Source organism: Fringilla coelebs (genome assembly GCF_963513975.1).
Source record: "Fringilla coelebs genome assembly, chromosome: Z".
In the NCBI taxonomy this organism is placed as follows: domain Eukaryota; kingdom Metazoa; phylum Chordata; class Aves; order Passeriformes; family Fringillidae; genus Fringilla; species Fringilla coelebs.
Window position 1 is genome coordinate 2,364,314 of NC_140031.1, and position 18,692 is coordinate 2,383,005.

Sequence of the window (18,692 nt, forward strand, 5' to 3'; positions counted from 1 at the left end):
TAAAGTCATTACACCTTTGTAATAGCTTGTAAAACTATATAAAAATTCATGCGTTTATAGGTTTAAGTTCATGTCACAAAAATATATAAACACATACAAATGTGGAATTATAAACATAGGTATATTCATATATTCCTATATGGATATAAGTGGATATTAATATAATTATATATGTTATAATATCACTATGGACATATTATGGATTTAATTTAAAACATTACATTGTAGATCTATAACGGGAATAATTTCTTCCAAGTATCCAATATATGTATATGTATTTATATATAAATATATACTAGTTACCGTGGAGATATTATGGGTATAATATATCCATATATGGGTATGATAAAATTTTGTATATAACGTTTACATATATGTATAAATATCATAATATCGATATATTAATACATTATTATGCATCATATCCATACAGGGCATAATATACCGATAATAAACAGATTATTGATATATTATTGATAATTATTTTATGGATATCCATAGTATATGGCTACGGACACAAACATGTCCAAATAGGATATAAGGGATATAATTTACCTGATTTATGATCATATCCACATAGGGTATGATTACATATTGCATATATAGGATAAAGAGGCTGTCACAGGTATAAAAACAGGGAAATAATGGATAGAACGGGCGTAATTTATATAATTCATAACCATACCCATGTCACGGCGCGCCCGCTCCCTCAGGGCCCTGCGGGCTGCCCCGCTCTGCCTGTCGCGGCTGCCGGATGCCGACCGGCGGTAGGCCCGCTGCGGGCTGAGGTCGGTATTTATTTATGACAATCATCTTTACACTTGGTTTATAATTTGCCGCGCTGGCGGCGGGCGGGCCCGGCGCGGGGCTGGGCGGGCGCGGCTCCGCCAGGACCCCGCGGGCGGCGGGCAGAGCGCGGCGGCGGCGGCGGGAACAGGTCAGTGCCGGGGGACCCGCGCTAGCTGCTCCCCCCTCTCCTCCACGTGGGCGCGTCCGCAGCCTTCGGCCGCGAACGGGCGGGCGGAACCATCCGCGTCAGAGACAGGGGAGCTCGCCGCAATCGGGACTCCCCCGGTAGGGAATGGGCCAGCCCTTATGCCCGTTGTGAGGTGGCGGGAAGGGGCGGTACCATCCCCGCGAGACGGGGATTTTGGGGGACGGGAGGGCACACCTCTGCCATCACCATCCTTCCACCGAGGGACGTATATAACCACATATATCTTTATAGAATATATCCCTCTTTCCCTTAGGTTGTGTCTTGTGTTCCTCGTGTCCTTGTCCCAGAGACCGGGGCTGGGGTGTCCATTTGTCCTGACAAGGTGAGTTTTCGCTGGGATGTGATTAGGAAAACTGGTGTTCTGGAGGCCTTTTAGGACTTCTTGGCAGTCCACGAGCTTTTTCCTTAAAATGTGGCTGTGCCGAAAACTGGCTCTGCTGATAACTTCCATATTTCCCAAATAAATGCGCTGTGAACAGCAGAACCGATGGAAAGCTAGGGTAAAAATGAAAAAGTAACAGTAAAATAAAAACAATAACACTAGTAATAGTAGTAATAATAATAATGATAGTAGAAATTTCCATTGAAATTGATGAAGCTTCTTTAGGAGTTATGTTTTCTGCTGTGTGTCTTTAACATTTGACTGTGGGTTTCGTATCAACAGATACACAGTAAGAGAAGCATTTTTATTTATTTTCTTATTGAAGAGAACCAGCAGGAATAATGATAGTGGAGTATCAAAGTTTCTTGTTGTTTGTGTGTGTGCCATGTAGCTGAGACCCCAGGCCCACATGACCATTTATAAAACTGTCTGCAAAGATAAAACTGACAGAAATCTGTTTGGGCAGGATCCAGTCATGGTGTTGACTATTTTGTACGCTTTTTAAAAAGTACAGACATGCTACATGCTTTCTGTAACCAAACCAGCTGAACACAAAATTGCGGTCACTTGTAGGGGTGGCAGATCCCAGAGTGGTCTGGGGAGAAGGGACCTTAAAGCTCATCCCATCCCATCCCATCCCATCCCATCCCATCCCATCCCATCCCATCCCATCCCATCCCATCCCATCCCATCCCATCCCATCCCATCCCATCCCATCCCATCCCATCCCATCCCATCCCATCCCACCCCCTGCCATGGGCAGGGACACCTTCCACTGTCCCAGGCTGCTCCAAGCCCCGTCCAGCCTGGCCTTGGACACTGCCAGGGATCCAGGGGCAGCCACAGCTGCTCTGGGCACCCTGGGCCAGGGCCTGCCCACCCTCCCAGCCAGCAATTCCTCATTCCCAATATCCCATCTGTCCCTGCCCTCTGGCCCTGGGAAGCCATTCCCTGGCTGCTGTCCGGCCATCACTTGGAAATTGTCCCTCAGGTACTGAAGAGCCAAAATCAGATCACCCCAAAGCTTCTCTTCTATAATCCCAACTCTCTTGGCCTTTTCAGATGGCTCTTGTCTAATGAACAGCAGAAAGCCATGCTGTATTGGAGCTGTATTGGACATTTTCTGAGAAGCAGCTCCTCAGACTTGTTCATGGAGTAAAATGCAACACTTGCAGCCCAGATGAGGGGAAGTGTTTGTTTCTGGAGACAGATCTTCAGCCAGGGGACTCAAACTTATCACCTCTCTGCCCCTCCCCTGGTGCCTTTACCCTTCAAATCCTGGCTTTTATTTTGGGCTGAGTACGTGGAACCAGAAAAACTGCCCCTTTTGCAATAGCGTGGAATGACCCTTTGAGGTGCTGGCTATGCCTGAGCCCTGAGAGCTTCCAGGCTAAAAATCTGCAAAAATCCTGAGCAGCATCAGAGTGGCTGTGCTGTGGGCTGCATCGCCCTTGCAAAAAACAAAATCAACAATTTCCACTTTGGCCAAGCATTTTGAGCTTTACAGCCAAAATGCAGCTTTAGAGATACAGCTTTAGAGCACTGTGTCTGTATTTTCACTGTTGGTGCTGGCAGGACTTGCTGAAATATTCTTGCTGAGGCCTTGTGCCGGCAGTGCCAGGCCTAACGGCCCTCTCTCTCCCCAGAACCCTTGCTGACTCCTTCAGAGAACTTTCTTTTCTTTTGATGCACCTGACTTCTACAGAGTCTTTTTGACAAAAACACCCCCCTCTCATAAATTATGTGGGGTTTTTTGACTCCTCAGCAGCCCCGGGGCGCCTGGGCCTGTCCCCGGGCGCGATGGCGGCGCGGCGCGCGCTGAAGGCCGTGCTGGTGGATCTCAATGGCACCCTCCACATCGAGGACTCGGCCGTGCCCGGCGCCCAGGAGGCCCTCAAAAGGCAAGTTTCCCCTCTCTTTCGGGTTTGCTCTGGGAGGTTGTGTCGGTGCTGTTTGCACAAAGGGGTGGGTGAGTGGAGTGAGCGCGCGGCCGAATCCTCTGCGCTGTGTTTGGGGCAGGAGAGCTGAGCAAAGGGTGGACAGAGATACTCATGTCACCTGAGCCCCTGCTGCTTTCCTCAGTGGCTCTTCCTGTGTTTTCTGAGCCTTTTCTAGACATTAAATCTCCAATATTCAAGGTGTCTTCACTGATTTACAGGTGAGACAGCCAAGGTTGAGTTTGGGTGAGTTACCCCAAAATCAGTTCAGCTGAGCTGTTCCCCGGGGCTCTGATTGTCTGTCAAATCTTTTAGATCTGTGCTGAGATAAAGTGGGATAACAGAAAAGCTTGGTCTAGGGAGCAAGGCAACCTCTGCAGTGTTTTCATTTCATTCAGACAAGGCTTTTCTTGGTTATTGCTGTTTTTAAAGTTCTTTCTGCTAGGTAGGTGACCTCATTTTTTTTTCTTTTGTAGGAATTTCAACACATTAATAAACAGGACAGTCAAATTAACTCTTTCTCTTATGGTTAAAGGGTGCCTAAAGACACTGAGGCACAGCAAAGTGATTTATTCCAACCAGGTCAGTGGTGAAATAGGACACACAATCCTAGGAATATTTGTGGTGTTTTCCTGGAGAAGACATCTTGCAATGGACAGGGAAGAATCCCAGAGTGATAGGTGATATTGTGGTGAATGAAGGAAGACACTTTAGGATTCTGGGGCACTAAGGATTAATCAGGATATAGGAGCAGAACTGAACTCTCTACTGGAGCTGAATGGGCTGCTAAGGGTTTTATATAGCTGGGCTGTAGTTCAGAGGAAAAGTTCACAGAGGGATGAGGAAGCTGAATTTCCCACAGGTAGTGCTGTGGAAATAATTATGTCCTTAAGATGTGACATTGCAAGGAAGTAAAAACTGCTGAAACACTGGGTACTCATTCATTGCCCTGTCACTCACTGCACTGTTTCCTGCTGCAGGGAGACATGAGAGTCAGTGTTCCTGAAATTCCATATAATATATATGTGCTGTCACTAGTGTGGGGGGCAGGTGGCAGAGAGCAGCCAGGTCTTTTGGTTCAGAGGTTTGAAAAAAATTAGTATCCCACTCTCTTTTCTGCCAGTCCATGTCCCTGTCTTTCTCAAAGAGAAGCTGGAAGGAATGGCATGCAGCTTGCTTAGGGAACAAATGGGGAGGTGCCTATTTTAGGGTTACTATGTTCACAGTTCCCAGTTGAGGTCCAGAGGCAAAAATCAGACTAATTTTTATTATCAACCAGGAGACACTTTCATCAGCTCGTACCTGTGAATGGTCAGTGTAAAAAAAGAGATAGAAGGAAGTGGCAGGTGAAAGCAAGTCTCCAACTTTATTCTGATGTTCTCCATACAGTCCTGATGCCTGTGTTTGTTCCTATAGCAACAGAGAAAGTGATGGTGGGGGAATAATTAAAGGGGATGCTGTTGAAACTGTCACTTAAAATTATTTGATTGTTTGATAGCAGTTACTGTCAGCACAGGGCAATAATGTGGTTTTATGTGATACTGGTGTTCCTCAGGAAAGGGGGAAATGGCTGCAGAAGCTGACATAAAACCACCATCAAGGTAACACAGGCTCCTGGAGCCTCCTGAACGAGCCACAGCTGCTGGGAAATTGACCCAACAGTGGAGTTCAATATATTAATTCAGCAACAAACTTCTTTTGTTGGCTTTTTTTGATCAAGAAGCAGGACTGGCTTATTTATTGTGTAGTTGTTGTGTAGTAGTTATTGTGTAGTTTGAATAAAAAGGCTTTTCAGATTAGTTATCATGGATGTACTGGCTGCTGCTGTGAAGAGGGAGTTGCAATCACTGTTTTCCTCAGGAATTTTTGTGGTAGATGAGGGGAGGATGACTTGTCTTGGTCTGGGACATGTAATTCTTGCTGTCTGTTCCACATCACACCAGTTTTTGTGTGGCACCAGTCTTCCATGTGCTCTTTGCATCTGTCTCGGAATCTCTGCTGGTCAGAGTGACCCCGAGATGCATTAGAAACTCTCTTTTCCCAGCCTGGCAGTCAAAGAAGGAGTCAGAACTCTTCTGTTTTTGTTCTCAAGGTTGTTTATTGTGTCTTATCTATAAAATTATTTCTCCAACCCACCGAGGTCTGTGTGGCAGGTCGGGTTGAGGCACACTGCCCGTCCTTGGGGCAGTGTTATCTTTTTATACTAAAAATTGCGTGTACACTATTTACAATAACTTCCCAATACCTATCACCTATGTTAGACAGTGAGCTTCTACTCTAAACCAGTCTAAAAGTGCCAACATGACCCAGAAGATGGAGGCTAGGAAGAAGAAAGAAAAAGGACAAAGCACGCCCAAATTCCTCCATCTTGGGACCCTGAGCCCCCATTCTAAAAACCCCAAAAACCTGTTTTTTACCCTGTGATGAATTCACTATCATTCTGTTTAAACTTTCATGGCTTGTAAATCCTCATATAAGGTTGGTAAATTTTCCCATGGGTCAAGATCAAAGGCACAGGGGTCTTGGGCTCTGTGCCAAGGTCTCTGAGCCCCCCTGGGCAGGGGTTCAAGTCCTCCAGGGCAGCCAGAGGAATTTCCTGGGTTCTGACACGTCTGCAGCCCTTGGGGCTGCTTGTAGCCCCAAAGAGAAGCAGAGGTGTGGGAACAGGAAGTGTGGTGTGTGTCCAGTTTTCCCCTGTGTCTCCCCCAGGCTGCGCAGTGCCCCTCTGACCGTCCGGTTTGTGACCAACACCACCAAGGAGAGCAAGAGGGACCTGCTGGAGAGGCTGACGCGGCTGGGCTTCGACATCGCCGAGCACGAGATCTTCACCTCCCTGACGGCAGCCAGGAACCTCCTGGAGCAGCAGCAGGTGCGGCCCCTGCTCCTGGTGGATGACAAGGCCCTGCCTGATTTCACAGGTGAGGTGCTCAGGAAGCAGGTAATTAATGAACAGCAGTTAACGAACAGCTAAGGAGACGTTGTGCTCTCGATCATCTACAGACCACCAGCCATGGTGGAGGCTGAAATGTGGAATTCTGCAGGGTCATAAAGGTCCTTTCTTCCTTTTAAAACAAACATCAAACAGCCTGAAGCTGTATCTTCTTGAGGAACAGTGGGAATGGCAGCCAAGACCTTCAGATAGTCAGGAATTCAGGTAAAACTCAATGCTTTTCATTAATTTCCAGTAAAATATGACGTAATAGTTATCACCAGGTCGTTGTTGCTTTACTGGACCTACCAGTGCTGATTTTTTTTTATAGCAAAGATGTGTCAATTTGTGCAATACCTGACTTCCAGCAGAGGTTTTACTCATAAAGAGCTGGAAAACCAGTGTGTAGGCACACACAGCAGGCTCTTTCTCTCTTAATAGATTATTATTAAATGCAAAATCTCCAGGCAATTATTGCTTATCTTATATTGAACATTTAGGTTTCACCCCATGTCCTTGGACACCTTCACTGGTGACAGAAGGTTCATCAGCCTGAGTCCTCTAAATTGTCATCCCTAAAGACTTGGTTAAAATCTGCTTTGCTGTCAGATGCCCCCGTTTCACTCCCTCAGCAGAAAATGATGTGTTCTCACTTGGACCTCAAGAGTAGCAAAGATACCCACGTTTTTAACATACTTGGAGTTGAAAACTGTATACTGTACATTCGAAATTTCTTATTTAAAGTCAAGGCAGCAGAAGTATGGATGGCTTGCCTTGCCCTTGCCTTAAAAACTGAAATATTTTGGCTCTGTAATTTAAGTAGGTTCTAATCTTGCCAGGATCTAGGAGTTTTCTGTTAAATTTTGGTGCCATAGTCTGGTCAGAAATTTTCAGAGAGGTCAATGATCAGGAGAAAAACCTCTGTGAGAGCAGTGAAACTTGGTAATCTGTTCTACCTAACAGCATATCCAGAGACATGTGCCCCCAGCAATATTCAGCAATATTTGTGCTCCTAGGAAGGCTTTCCTGGGTGAGAAACAGCAGAGGCAGCAGCTCCTTCACTGACAGCATTTAAATCAGTTCAATCTCCATGGTTTTGGGATCTTTCCGTGAGTTTTTCAGGAGCTGATGGTAATTTTATAAAAGATGGCACAGACAGAGGTAATATGGGGGCACGCTGGTGCATCATCTGTACTGCTGGGGTCTGGAGTGGGTTGTTTGATTCGTTTTTGCTACAAGGGCTTTGGCTCACATATCCTCAGTGCTGCTTTTGGAACATGTAAGTACAGTGGAGAGTGCTTTAAATTCCGGTTAATGGCTGCTATTGAGTTGTTCTTGGCTAATCTCTCTGTTAAAGTTGGACACAGGCGGATGAAGGATCCTTTCCTGCTTTAAGGGCTCAGATGCTTCTGGATGCTGTCACGAATACACCATGGCACCTCTGAGTTTTGCTGGCTGAGCCACCTGAGGGTCATGCAGCAGGAGACCTCAGCCAGCAGAGCCAGCCAGGAGCTCTGGTTATCCTGCTAAAGGTGCAGAGGGTGTGTCTGAAGGTGGAACAAAATCCTCAGCTGATAGCATGCCATTAGTAAAACCCTCCTGCTGATGCTACCCTGCTTCCCCTGCTGGTTCTGTCCAGGGGTGGGACTGCAGTGGAGCTGTTCCCAAGGGCACTAATCCACTTTGAAAAAAGACCCCCCAGAAAAGCCAAAATTTATCTAGGGTAATAACTTTTGGGCTGTATTGCAGTACTGTCTTTATTGTCAGAATCGGACTGATGCATGGAACAACAGTCAGTGGAATTTCCTGTGGTTAGAGGGAATAGAAAAACTGGAAGGGATTCACTTGAATTCATGCTTTACTGTCTTACAAAGCACATAAATATATGTAGAGAGGGGTTCTCAGATGGCTAGCAGTCATTCAATTAAAAGAGGGATTTTTGTGTCCTGCTGCATTCCAGTGGGAGCAGTAGCAGAATCATCCCACAGCTGCTGTTAAGACTGTCCAGATCCTAGAGGATGGAACAGTGTGGATAGACCAGCACCTTTTCCACAGATGCTTTCTTCATCTATAAAAGACATAAAAGCAGTCTCTGTGCTATGACTGTGTCAGAAAATGCTTGTTTTTACCTTAAAGTGATTAAATGCACTTTGCTGACTGTGGGATGTTTAGTGTGAATTAAATCCTGTCTTTCCTAGGGATTGGCACAGATAACCCCAATGCTGTGGTGGTGGGACTGGCTCCTGAGCACTTCCACTACGAGATGATGAACAGAGCCTTCCGGTAAGGCAGCCCCTGGCAGGGGGTGGAGGGGGAGCTGTCTTGTGCTGGGCTCTCTTCTCTTTCTGGGAAGAAAAGGGTGGTAGGAATATCACACATTATGCAGCTTGTGAGGGAGCCTCTAATCTTGTGGGATTTGGGTTCTCCACCAGGAACTTCAGGCAGTCCAGACTTCTTTTTTACAGCTTTCAGTCTAAATAAACTGCAGAAGTTCAGTCACAGCTGTCACTGTGCGGAAAAGTTAGCAATTCATCAAGGGGAAGTACACAAAACTGGGGATGTGGGGAAGCATTCACAGAATTACTTGGGTTGAAAAAGACCCCCATCCCATGGAGTCCAACCTGTGACCAATCCTTACTGTGTCACCAGCCCAGAGCATTGGGTGCCACATCCAGGCCCTCCTTGGACACTTCCAGGGATAGGGACTCCAACACCTCCCTGGGCATCTCCTTCCAATACCTGACAGCCTTTCCGTGGGGAAATTCTTCCTCATGTCCAACCTGTACCTGCCCTGGCACAGCCTGAGGCTGTTTCCTCTTCTCCAAGAGGAGAGGCAGATTTTGTGTTCAAAGCCCAGCCTCCAGAGCCTGTGTGCTATAGGGAAGGATTCCAGTATTTAGGTCAGATTATTCCTTACCTTCCTAATGCAGGATATCCAGCAGTATGTACTGAAGGATCTTCTGTTCAGGAGTGTCCAGCACAACCTGTTGGGCCAGGTGGGCTATGGAGCTGATCTTGAATGTTTTATTTTTAATGCTCTTTTTGCCTCTAGGCTGAGGGGTAAGTCAGATACACTCCCTCTGTGACCATCCATGAGTGCAGAGCCATGTGTCCTTCTCACTCCTACGTTCTTGACTCCACACTCTGTATTTTAACTTGAAAAGCCTTCAGCTTTCAGACACTGGATGTGAGCCTGTAGCTGAGTGTAGCCCTGGTGATGTGTGTGATGAGCCCTTTCCCATCTTTGCACACTGAGTGGTGGCTACCACAGTTCTGCACCTTGAAATCCAGTGAAAACCCTCATACCAAACAACTTAACCTGTCTTTATAACCATAAAATTAGAAGAGGAAGTATCAATTACTGCCCACCAGTATCTTAGGGAGGTTTCTTGGAGGGGGAGGCCAGTGCTGTCCTCATCTGCTGCCAGTTCTGTGTTACATCAACAGATATTGACCCAAACTGACCCTATCTGCCTCGCTAGTGAGCCTTGCCAAAGGCATTGATTTTGGACTTTTACTTTGGGTAATGAGTGGACTCTTAATTTCACAACTGCATAAGCTTAACTGATTGAGTATCCCAGTGCTTACATCATTTTATTGATTTGTATTTCTGTCCTAAATATATTAATGTTTATTGTTGAATAAATATCCATAGTTTGCTTCGGGCTGAAGACCAAGACCCTTTAAAAAAGCCAGGATGGGTTCTGTCTGGCCTGTAACACCTCACTGATTTATTCTGGGTGTTTCCCCCCATTCTCTATAGGGGATAAACTTTTGCTTGTGTCATTTCTGTTAGGCCTGATGGCAACACTGGCCACTGGCACATTCTCTTCTTGTCAAGCCTTGCCCTATTCCTTCTCCTTTACTGCTCAGATAATTAAGTCACTTGGGATTTGCACTGTAAATGGAATTGCATCGGGATTGCAGAACTCTGAGGTGAATCTGATTAAATGCAGATATCTAAGCGCAGGTTCTTGTGTCTGTGCTGGTGATCTGGGCTCTGGAGGGATAAGGGAGGCACTTCAGGGCATTTTTTTACCTAATAGTGCTTAAAATAGGACAGTTGAACTGTGCCCTAGGAGTGCCTTTTCCTCTGCACCTACTGTGAGGAGCCCAGGCTGACTAATTACGTGGTAGGCAAATATTCCATTGACACCCAACATTAACTTAGGTAAATCTAACCCAACACGAGTCCCAAAACGAGATACACAGAGTCTGGCCGTTCTCCAGGCACCACTTGAAATGACTGAGACTAAATTTCTCTTCCTGTATAAGTGGGATTTTGATACCATGTTTGAAAGAATTCTCTCAGGTGAGATCTCTCCTGCAAACTGCTGAACATAGTACTTGTGGTGATGGTGTCAAATTAAATTTTTCTGTGTCCTAGAGGCATCCTCCCATCATGAACATGTCTGGCTGCTCACAGAAACCCAACCCAGCTCTCTTCCTGTTCAGCTTGCTTTCTAATGCATTGATTCAATAGGAGTGTTTTGTGATAATTAAGTGAAATGAAATACCATTTATCCCCTGCTTAGAGTTTCCAGACTGCTCTGCAGACATTCTCCAAGGAGAATCCAGCTCACCTCAGCCAGCCTCCTCCAACAGGAGCAAAGCAAGACTTTGTTTTCTTAAAGGCTTTTGTTTTGTTTTGAAAATCAGGGGTTGAGGGGACAATGAGTCCTCCTTTCTGCCCTGAGAGTAACAGCCAGTGTTTTACACTGTTGTGATAAAGATTGGAATGATCTTCATTACCTGGAGAAAGTGTGAAATCAAAGGGAAAATGTTTGGCAGTCCTGATGGCAGTTGAGTGCTTGTTGCACTGAAACTTGGGAGGGGAGGACTGCAATAATATTACTGTGCTTGGTGCACCAGGGGCATTCCTGTAGTTTAGCACCTACACAGCTTCCCTTTGCTGCCGGACAGGGGGATACAGTGTCTGCTGTAAGGAAAATCTGCAGGGCACATAACAGAAATGAGTTGCAGGTTCTGTGGAACTGAGCCTGCACAAACTCCCTGGGTTAACAAGGAAATTCAGAGGGATGTGAATGCCTCAAGTGGCTTTGAGGTTTTTTAAATATAACTTCTTACTGTAATTCCTTCAATGCTAAAATATAAAGGTCAAATGATTCATCCTGTACTTATAAGAAATTGTTCCCTGTGAGGGTAGGGATGCCCTGGCCCAGGGTGCCCAGAGCAGCTGTGGCTGCCCCTGGATCCCTGGAAATGTTCAAGGCCAGGTTGGATGGGACTTGGAGCAGCCTGGGACAGTGGAAGGTGTCCCTGCCCATGGCAGGGGGTGGAATGAGATCAACTTTAAGGTCCCTTCCAACTCAAACCATTCTGGGATTGTGTGAGAGCCGCTTGAGGCCTTCATTTGTAAATAATAAATAAACCTTTAATATAATTTTTGTACTCTCTTCTTAATTAATTAATTAATTAGTTCATTTATTCATTCATCCATTAGGTTGATTTTGGATGGGGCGCCTCTCATAGCGATCCATAAAGCCAGGTATTTCAAGAAGAAGGATGGCCTCTGCCTGGGACCTGGACCTTTTGTGACAGGGCTGGAGTATGCAACAGACACCAAAGCCACCGTGGTGGGGAAGCCGGAGAAGACCTTCTTCCTGGAGGCTCTGCGGGGCACTGACTGTGCCCCCGAGGAGGCCGTCATGATCGGAGACGTACGTGGGCACACACACCTCCTCGCTGCCCAGCCTGCAGTGCTGCCCTCCGGGGTGGGCAGGGCCTCAGAGGGGGGCTCCAGAGCATGGAACTGTCATTTCTAGAGAGAAATGGAGATGGGGAAGGACCCAGGAGCGGCTGAGGGAGCTGGGAAAGGGGCTCAGCCTGGGGAAAAGTAGGCTCAGGGGAGATCTTGTGGGACCGTGTGCACAACTCCTGACAGGAGGGGACAGCCGGGGGGGTCGGGCTGTGCTCCCAGGGAACATGGACAGGAGGAGAGGAAACAGCCCCAAGTTGTGCCAGGGGAAGTTTAGATGGGATATTAGAGAAAAATTCTTCATGAAATAATACTTCGAGCACTGGCACAGGCTGCCCAGGGCATTGGTGGAGTCCCCATCTCTGGAGGGGTTTAAAAGCTGTGTGGATGTGTGGCACATGGGTCAGTGGTGCTCTGAACAATATTGGGGGAATGGTTGGCCTCAATGGTCTTAGAGGGGCTTTCCCACCTAAACAATTCCATGAAAGTTCACAGGGTTTAGTGTGTAATCCATGGGATTTTCTCTCTTTCTTTGGTCGCTATTTGATCAGGCAGAGAGCACATAGAGAACCACTCCTGTGACAGTGTGACCAGTGGGGTAGCTGAAAGATCTGACTGTGTGTCACCGCTTTTGTGATGTGCAAAGCAGAGAAGGTTATGGAAGTGTCTGTGCCCACTAACCCACTGCTCTCCTGCTGTGTCCCAGGACTGCAGGGATGATGTTGGTGGTGCCCAGCAGGCAGGCATGCGTGGGATTTTAGTAAGGACAGGTAAGTGCTTAATGGATCGATCATTTCAGGAGACGGTGGTGCCTTCAGTGATTTCACCCTGTGCCCAGAAGTGAAGGGACTCTGTGCCCTGGGGCCAGCCCCCACCTTCCACATCCCTGCTGGGCTGGGGCAAAGGCAGCCTGTCAAGCAGAACATAGTGACAACAGGGCTAGAGCACAGCACGGACCCCCAGCTGATGGCAGGCTGACCAAAGTCATGGATGGGGACTGCTGCTCTTGTAGATGTGAATTGTTGCTCTGACTCAAAAATCCAGAGCAGTAATCACAGAACAGAGGGAACTGTTACTGTCACACCTTGGATTGCCAAAATCAGTCACAGCAATGTAACCTCTGATGGTGACATTCCTCAACAATTACATGGCTCATTATAAATGTAATTTTGCTTTGTATGGAAGTGGAACCTGGAGGGATTGACAGGTATGGTTTGTGTTGTTGATGGACCCATGGACTCGGAAAGGTCTCTTTGAGGTGGCAGCTGCTCATGCCACACCGTGTGATATGTTGAAAATGAAGGGAAGTAATCCTGCTTTTCTTCAGAAGAGTCTTCAGAGAGGCACTCTTTATCAGGAACTGTAGTGATAGAATGGGGAGTATTGGGTTCAAAATGAAAGACATGAAATTTAGTTTAGAGATTTTAGGAAGAAATCCTTCCCTGTGAGGGTGGGCAGGCCCTGGCCCAGGGTGCCCAGAGCAGCTGTGGCTGTCCCTGGATCCCTGGCAGTGTCCAAGGCCAGGCTGGACGGGACATGGAGCAGCCTGGGACAGTGGAAGGTGCCCCTGTTCATGACAGGGGGTGGGACTGGATGTCGTTTAAGGTCTCTTGCAACCCAAACCATTCTGTGATTCTATGATTATTATTATTATTTTTCAAATTATTTTAAGAATCTATAACGGGGACATTTGCCAGCACAGCAGAGTGAACCAGCGTGATTAACACTAGTTTAGATCCAGAGCTGCCCCTGGAGGAATCTCCAGAAGGGCTCAGCATTTGTTTAGGGAAGCCTTGTGGGATGTTTTTTGCCCAGATGGGCATTTTCCTGGTTGGTACTGCTATGACAAGGCTGTGATTTTGGGGGGGCTGGGGATGGGGGGGGTGGGGAACAAAAGGCACTTGGAGGAGTTTGGTAAAGTGATCTTTGTGTTAATCTGTTACAGGTAAATACCGTCCAGCAGATGAAGACAAAATCAACCCAGCTCCCTACTTAACCTGTGAGAATTTCCCAGAGGCAGTGGAACATATTCTGAAGCAGATGTTGTGAGAAAGGGAGCAGGTAGCTTGAAGTAACGTTTGTTTCACACCATTTCCTTCATTCTTGCTTCAAAAATTAAGGTCCGAACATCAGCGCATGCGTGGCATCCATCAGAAACCACCCTGGGCTGTGAGGGGCAGGGGATCCATGTGGGCCCAGCACAGGCACACTCACAGGGCAGTGCTTTCTTATTTTCACTTTTCAAAGAATACCTGATGACAAGCACTGTCTGGAAAGAGTCACCTTCTGCAGAATAAGCTAAACTGAAAACATGCACTGAAAACACACGAGTAAATAAAGTTCAGAAAGAGCCTTAGAGCCTCAGTGGCCTGTAGTGATTTCACTGATGGCTCTGCTCTGCTCTGACTTAAAAGTAGAGATTATGCTCATTTAGAAGTGACTCTTAAATGAAAATATCACAATTGCTTAATAATAACTACTGTGGCTGTCTTTCATTAGAGCAGATCCTGTTACTTGTTTTTCAAATTTTACATAAAATTAAAAACTGTCAGCATTTTACAGATGTTTTAATTAGATCCTGTTATTAAAAAGAATGATACAGAAACAAAACTCTGGTATTAAATGCCTTGGAGACTGTGACTTTTTAAAATTAGGCTTCAGCTGGGTCCTATTAATGCTACAGCTACAAAATTTCACTTTTGTTGGGGATTTTTTTGTTTCTTTTTAATGTTATGGAAAAAATCCGTCACAAGCCATGGGGACAGATTCCAGTTTTTACAGTTGGTTAGCAGAGCTGTAAAATGAAATTTAATTCTGTAGCGTGCAATGCTTTTCCTATGCACTACATCCCCCACTATGAACCAACTTTGTAATGATGGTAAATGGCTTTTCTGGTCCATTTGCAAACTATAATAATCAAAGTCCTTTACAGTTGTTTTACAGTGCTCCTGTGTGTTAAATTATTAGATTGTAATTATGCATTACTGGAGTATTAACCTTATTGAAAATATAGTTTTGTGTTAATGAGCCATGCTTGTTCTTGTTAAACAAAATCGTGGTGATGAATGAATTCCTCACATGTGACAGTGTCTCTCTGCAGCCTCCCTTGGTGGGTGGTTACTACGTTCAGATTTAGGCTCTGCCAGGAACAGAATAGGTGGATGGAGGAGATTTTGCAGTAGAAACACAAGAACAAATCAAAGAATCACAGAATCAGTTAGTCTGGAAAAGTTATCTAAGATCATTGAGTCCAACCATTCCCCAGCACAGCAAGGCACCACTGACCTATGCCCCCAAGTGCCACATCCACATGGCTTTTAAATCCCTCCAGGGATGGGGACTGCACCATAGTGCCAGGCCTGGACAATCTTTCCCAGGAAAAAATAATTCCAAATATCCAACTTGAACCTCCCCTGGTGCAACTTGAGGTTGTTTCCTCTCATCATGACACTTTCTGCCTGGGAGAAGAGACCTCTGAGGAACAGAAGCCATCTTTAGATAGTGTTTGTGGGCCCTTGTACTGCCAGCTTCAGTTTTGCATAAATTCGCACATCTGGGTTTTGTGCCAGCCGCTCTGAACCTGTTGGTTTCTGCTTGGAAGGATGGATGTGAGGGAGGTCTGGTCACAGTCAGGTGCAGGAGGTGGGAGATGTACCAGCAAAATCCTGTGAAGGTATTTCCCTTGGAGACTTCCAATAATGTGTGACTGATCCAGAAATTAAAAGGGACTGTCTGTCAGTGCCTCAGAGGTCCTGGAATGTGCTGGAAAGTATGCACAACCCTGATGCTTGGAATGCAGACACACATCAGCCCAAGGAAAACAGAGGGAGAACTGCATGGAGGGGAAGTGTCTTGCTGAGCAGGAAGCAGCATGAAAAAGGGCAGTGATAGGGCCTGGAGCCTGAAAAAGTGACAAAAAATGAAAAGAATGTTGGAATTTCTGATGGGAAGAGTGCAGGACACGCGGCAGTGCTGGCTGCTCACCTGGCCTCGTGTGTGAGCAGGACAGTCCAGCGTGGGGGACATTTGGCACGGCCCTGCACAGCTCACTGCAGCACCCATGGGCAGGGCAGGCTGGCACACCTGGGGAAGGGCCTGGAGCATCCCTCCAAGGAGGAAAGGCTGACGGAGCTGGGGCCGTTCAGGGCTGTGAGAGGGCCCTCAGCCCTGGGTGTCCCTGGGTGTCCCTGTCTGTCCCTGTGTGCACGGAGGGTCAGAGCAGGGCCCAGGCTCTGCTCCAGGCCCAGCAATGGCACCAGAGCCACAGGCAGGGACTGAGCCCAGCAACTCCCCTGCACAGGAGGCACAACTTCTGCCCTGAACAGAGACCAGAGACCAGAGAGAGGTGGGGTCTCCCTCACCAGGGATATTCCAGAGCCCTCTGGACACAATGCTGTGTCCTGTGCTCTGGGACAGTGCTGCTGGAGCAAGGAGGTGGGGTCAGATGTGACCCCCCTGGTCCCTTCCAACCTGACCCATCCTGAGGTTCTGTAATTCTGCTTTATGGCTGGCTGAAAACCAGCATTGGGTAGCCACCAATACAGTTTCTAGTTAATTATCCTAAATATGATGATTTTCTGCAGTTTTTCTTTAATTTCTTGCCTTTTTCACCTTGGCAATAGTCCAAACCAACAGTACAATAATACACTTCAAGGCTTTGAACTCAGCTGAAAATAGTGACAAACTAGCCAAATTTACATGCCCTGCTCAGGTCCTGAATTTCACTGAAAACTCTTATTTTGTGTTTCATTAAGAAGGGTGCAGGTCTCTGCTGGGAAAGTTACACTGACTGTGATGCTCTACGGAGTGTCACAAATGGAGAGTAACGCTAATTGTCTATCTGCTTTTAAACTTTGCTCCAGTTCTATCCAAAATCTGTCATGAATAAAGACTGAGAATCAATCAATGAACCTTTTAAGTCTTTATGTATAAAATTAAGGCTGGAGGTGTTGTTGCATAGGATTATGCCATTACATTAACTCCAAGAACTTTTTTGAATAAAGAATAACCACCACCCCTTCACCCACCCCTGCATTTTGAAAGTAAAGATTTCCCTCTGACACTTGTCACTGCATTTTGTTCCTTGAAACAAACCTCCCTATCACCATTTGACCCTTTGGAGGCTACTTTGGATGGCAAAAGGCTTGGAGGTTTTTGATTTTTCCTGTCAGACAGACTCAAATTCTTTCTGCCAAGCCGTGTACTTCTGGCTCAAATTCTTTGCTGATGGCTTGGTGTGGGTGATCACATCCAGGAAATCCGCAGTTGTGATTGTGTCCAGCTGGATCATGGGCAAGTTACCGTTACCTAAATACAAGAGAATTTAATAAATCCTGTTACTATTACCAAAAGACTTTCTTTATGTCCGTGCCTAGTCCAACACTTAATGTAGGAAAACAACAGACTAAATGTAGTGAGATAAATTAAAAATTGCATTTATGCTGAGAACACAGATAATGACAGCTTTAAAAGAAGCCCCGATTTTTAGAAATTTAACAGGGTTTGTTAAATTTTGTAGTGTAGTGGTGTAGTTTTTAAAACTTTCCCAGGCAGATATCAGAGCTCCACCTGCTGGAGTTAGAATGTTTGTTGTAAGAGTTTACAGCAGGAAATCAGCATTTCACAGGCTAGATTCTCTGCTCAGAGCTGAGGTACCTGGCTCATGATTTTCAAGAGCATCGAAAATTTTCCTCACTGGTCTCATGGCTGCCTCCTTGCACACGAGTTTTATGTCTGAGCCAGAGTATCCATTTGTTTCCTGTGAGGGGATCAGAATGATACATTACAGTTCACAAATCAGACATAAATGGAATTTGCAGGCATATATATTGTGTATGTATTTATATAAATATTCATGAAGTCTACTGCTATCTGAAATGCACATTTATATACACACAGAAACACACACAATTTTTTTTTTTGTACTGTCCTCTCAAAATTATGTAGCTTGTTATTCTTTGAACACCTACTTTGAATGCCTATTCTTTGAATAGCTCATAGGACCAGGGAAAATACTGGGCATTTTCTTACTAAATGCCCGTTTTCTGCAGATGAAATAAAACCCACCTTTCTGAGTCCATCCTCAGCTTTCCAGTTAATAAAATAAATATATTTCCTTATGAGCCCAGAAATGAGCAGTATTGTCTTTATAAACAGATGTAAGAATCTCAACTGGGTGAAGTAAAGTATTTAAGGGCTGGCACCTTGGGCAACCTGTGCTAATTGAAGGTGCTCCTGCTTAGTGCTAGAGGTTGGAACAAGATTATCTTTGAAGTCCCTTATAGCCCAAACCATTGTAGGATGCTGTTTCCAAAGAATCCAGGATGTGACATGAAGGAAGCTGGGGTATCTTGTGAATATCTTTGCTACCAAATGCTTTTTTCTGCCACAGCAGTGGAGCTGTGACAAACCCTCCCTACACGATTAACTGTTGATTACCCCGATGAATTGGAAGTGCTCCCAGCTTGGTGAGAGCAGTGATAAAATCTGCTATTGCTGGATGTCTCCCTGTATTTAAGGCTGAAAAGCTGGCCCAGCAGATAGGGCCAGCACACACCGTGTTGCAGGCAGAGCTGTGTGAAGCTGGCAATTTCCACGTGTGTGTGTGTGTGCCGTGCTCAGCCCCACGTCCCACCAGTGCCCCTCTGGCTTTTTCTCAGGTGAGCTGAGGTGGTGCCCAGCTCCCTGTGTGGCAGTGGCAGCACGCCGAGGGGCTGTCCCAGCCCTCA

At 46.1% G+C, this 18,692-nt stretch overlaps 2 protein-coding genes across 4 annotated transcripts in view; one reads left to right on the plus strand and one right to left on the minus strand.

Moving 5' to 3' along the window:
• Window positions 1-903: 903 nt before the first annotated feature.
• HDHD2 (haloacid dehalogenase like hydrolase domain containing 2) lies at window positions 904-14,991 on the plus strand. 3 transcript variants are annotated; one of them, XM_084224940.1, is made up of 8 exons: window positions 904-937; window positions 1,251-1,319; window positions 3,145-3,280; window positions 6,026-6,234; window positions 8,444-8,528; window positions 11,710-11,926; window positions 12,671-12,734; window positions 13,910-14,991. In XM_084224940.1, the coding sequence occupies exons 3-8, from the start codon at window positions 3,180-3,182 to the stop codon at window positions 14,011-14,013; spliced, it is 780 nt and encodes a 259-aa protein (XP_084081066.1). In that variant the 5' UTR covers window positions 904-937; window positions 1,251-1,319; window positions 3,145-3,179; the 3' UTR covers window positions 14,014-14,991. The 3 variants fall into 3 exon arrangements, with proteins under 3 accessions (XP_084081066.1, XP_084081065.1, XP_084081067.1); XM_084224939.1 differs by lacking the exon at window positions 904-937 and having other exon boundaries at window positions 1,184-1,319; XM_084224941.1 differs by lacking the exon at window positions 904-937 and having other exon boundaries at window positions 1,209-1,319; window positions 3,148-3,280.
• A 2,140-nt stretch (window positions 14,992-17,131) lies between these two features.
• KATNAL2 (katanin catalytic subunit A1 like 2) overlaps window positions 17,132-18,692 on the minus strand; it is a gene marked incomplete at both ends in the record, with an annotated part of 28,280 nt that continues 26,719 nt past the window's right edge. Inside the window, 2 exons of the mRNA XM_084224976.1 lie at window positions 17,132-17,271; window positions 17,620-17,722. Of these exons, the coding sequence (XP_084081102.1) occupies window positions 17,132-17,271; window positions 17,620-17,722 (243 nt within the window). The remainder of the gene's footprint in view (window positions 17,272-17,619; window positions 17,723-18,692) is intronic.

Coding starts and splice junctions, on each gene's coding strand:
- HDHD2 (XM_084224940.1), top strand. CDS start 3,180: ATGGCGGCGCGGCGCGCGCTGAAGGCCGTGCTGGTGGATCTCAATGGC. Junction 3,281..6,025: donor GCCCAGGAGGCCCTCAAAAG/GCAAGTTTCCCC, acceptor TGTCTCCCCCAG/GCTGCGCAGTGCCCCTCTGA. Junction 8,529..11,709: donor ATGATGAACAGAGCCTTCCG/GTAAGGCAGCCC, acceptor TTCATCCATTAG/GTTGATTTTGGATGGGGCGC.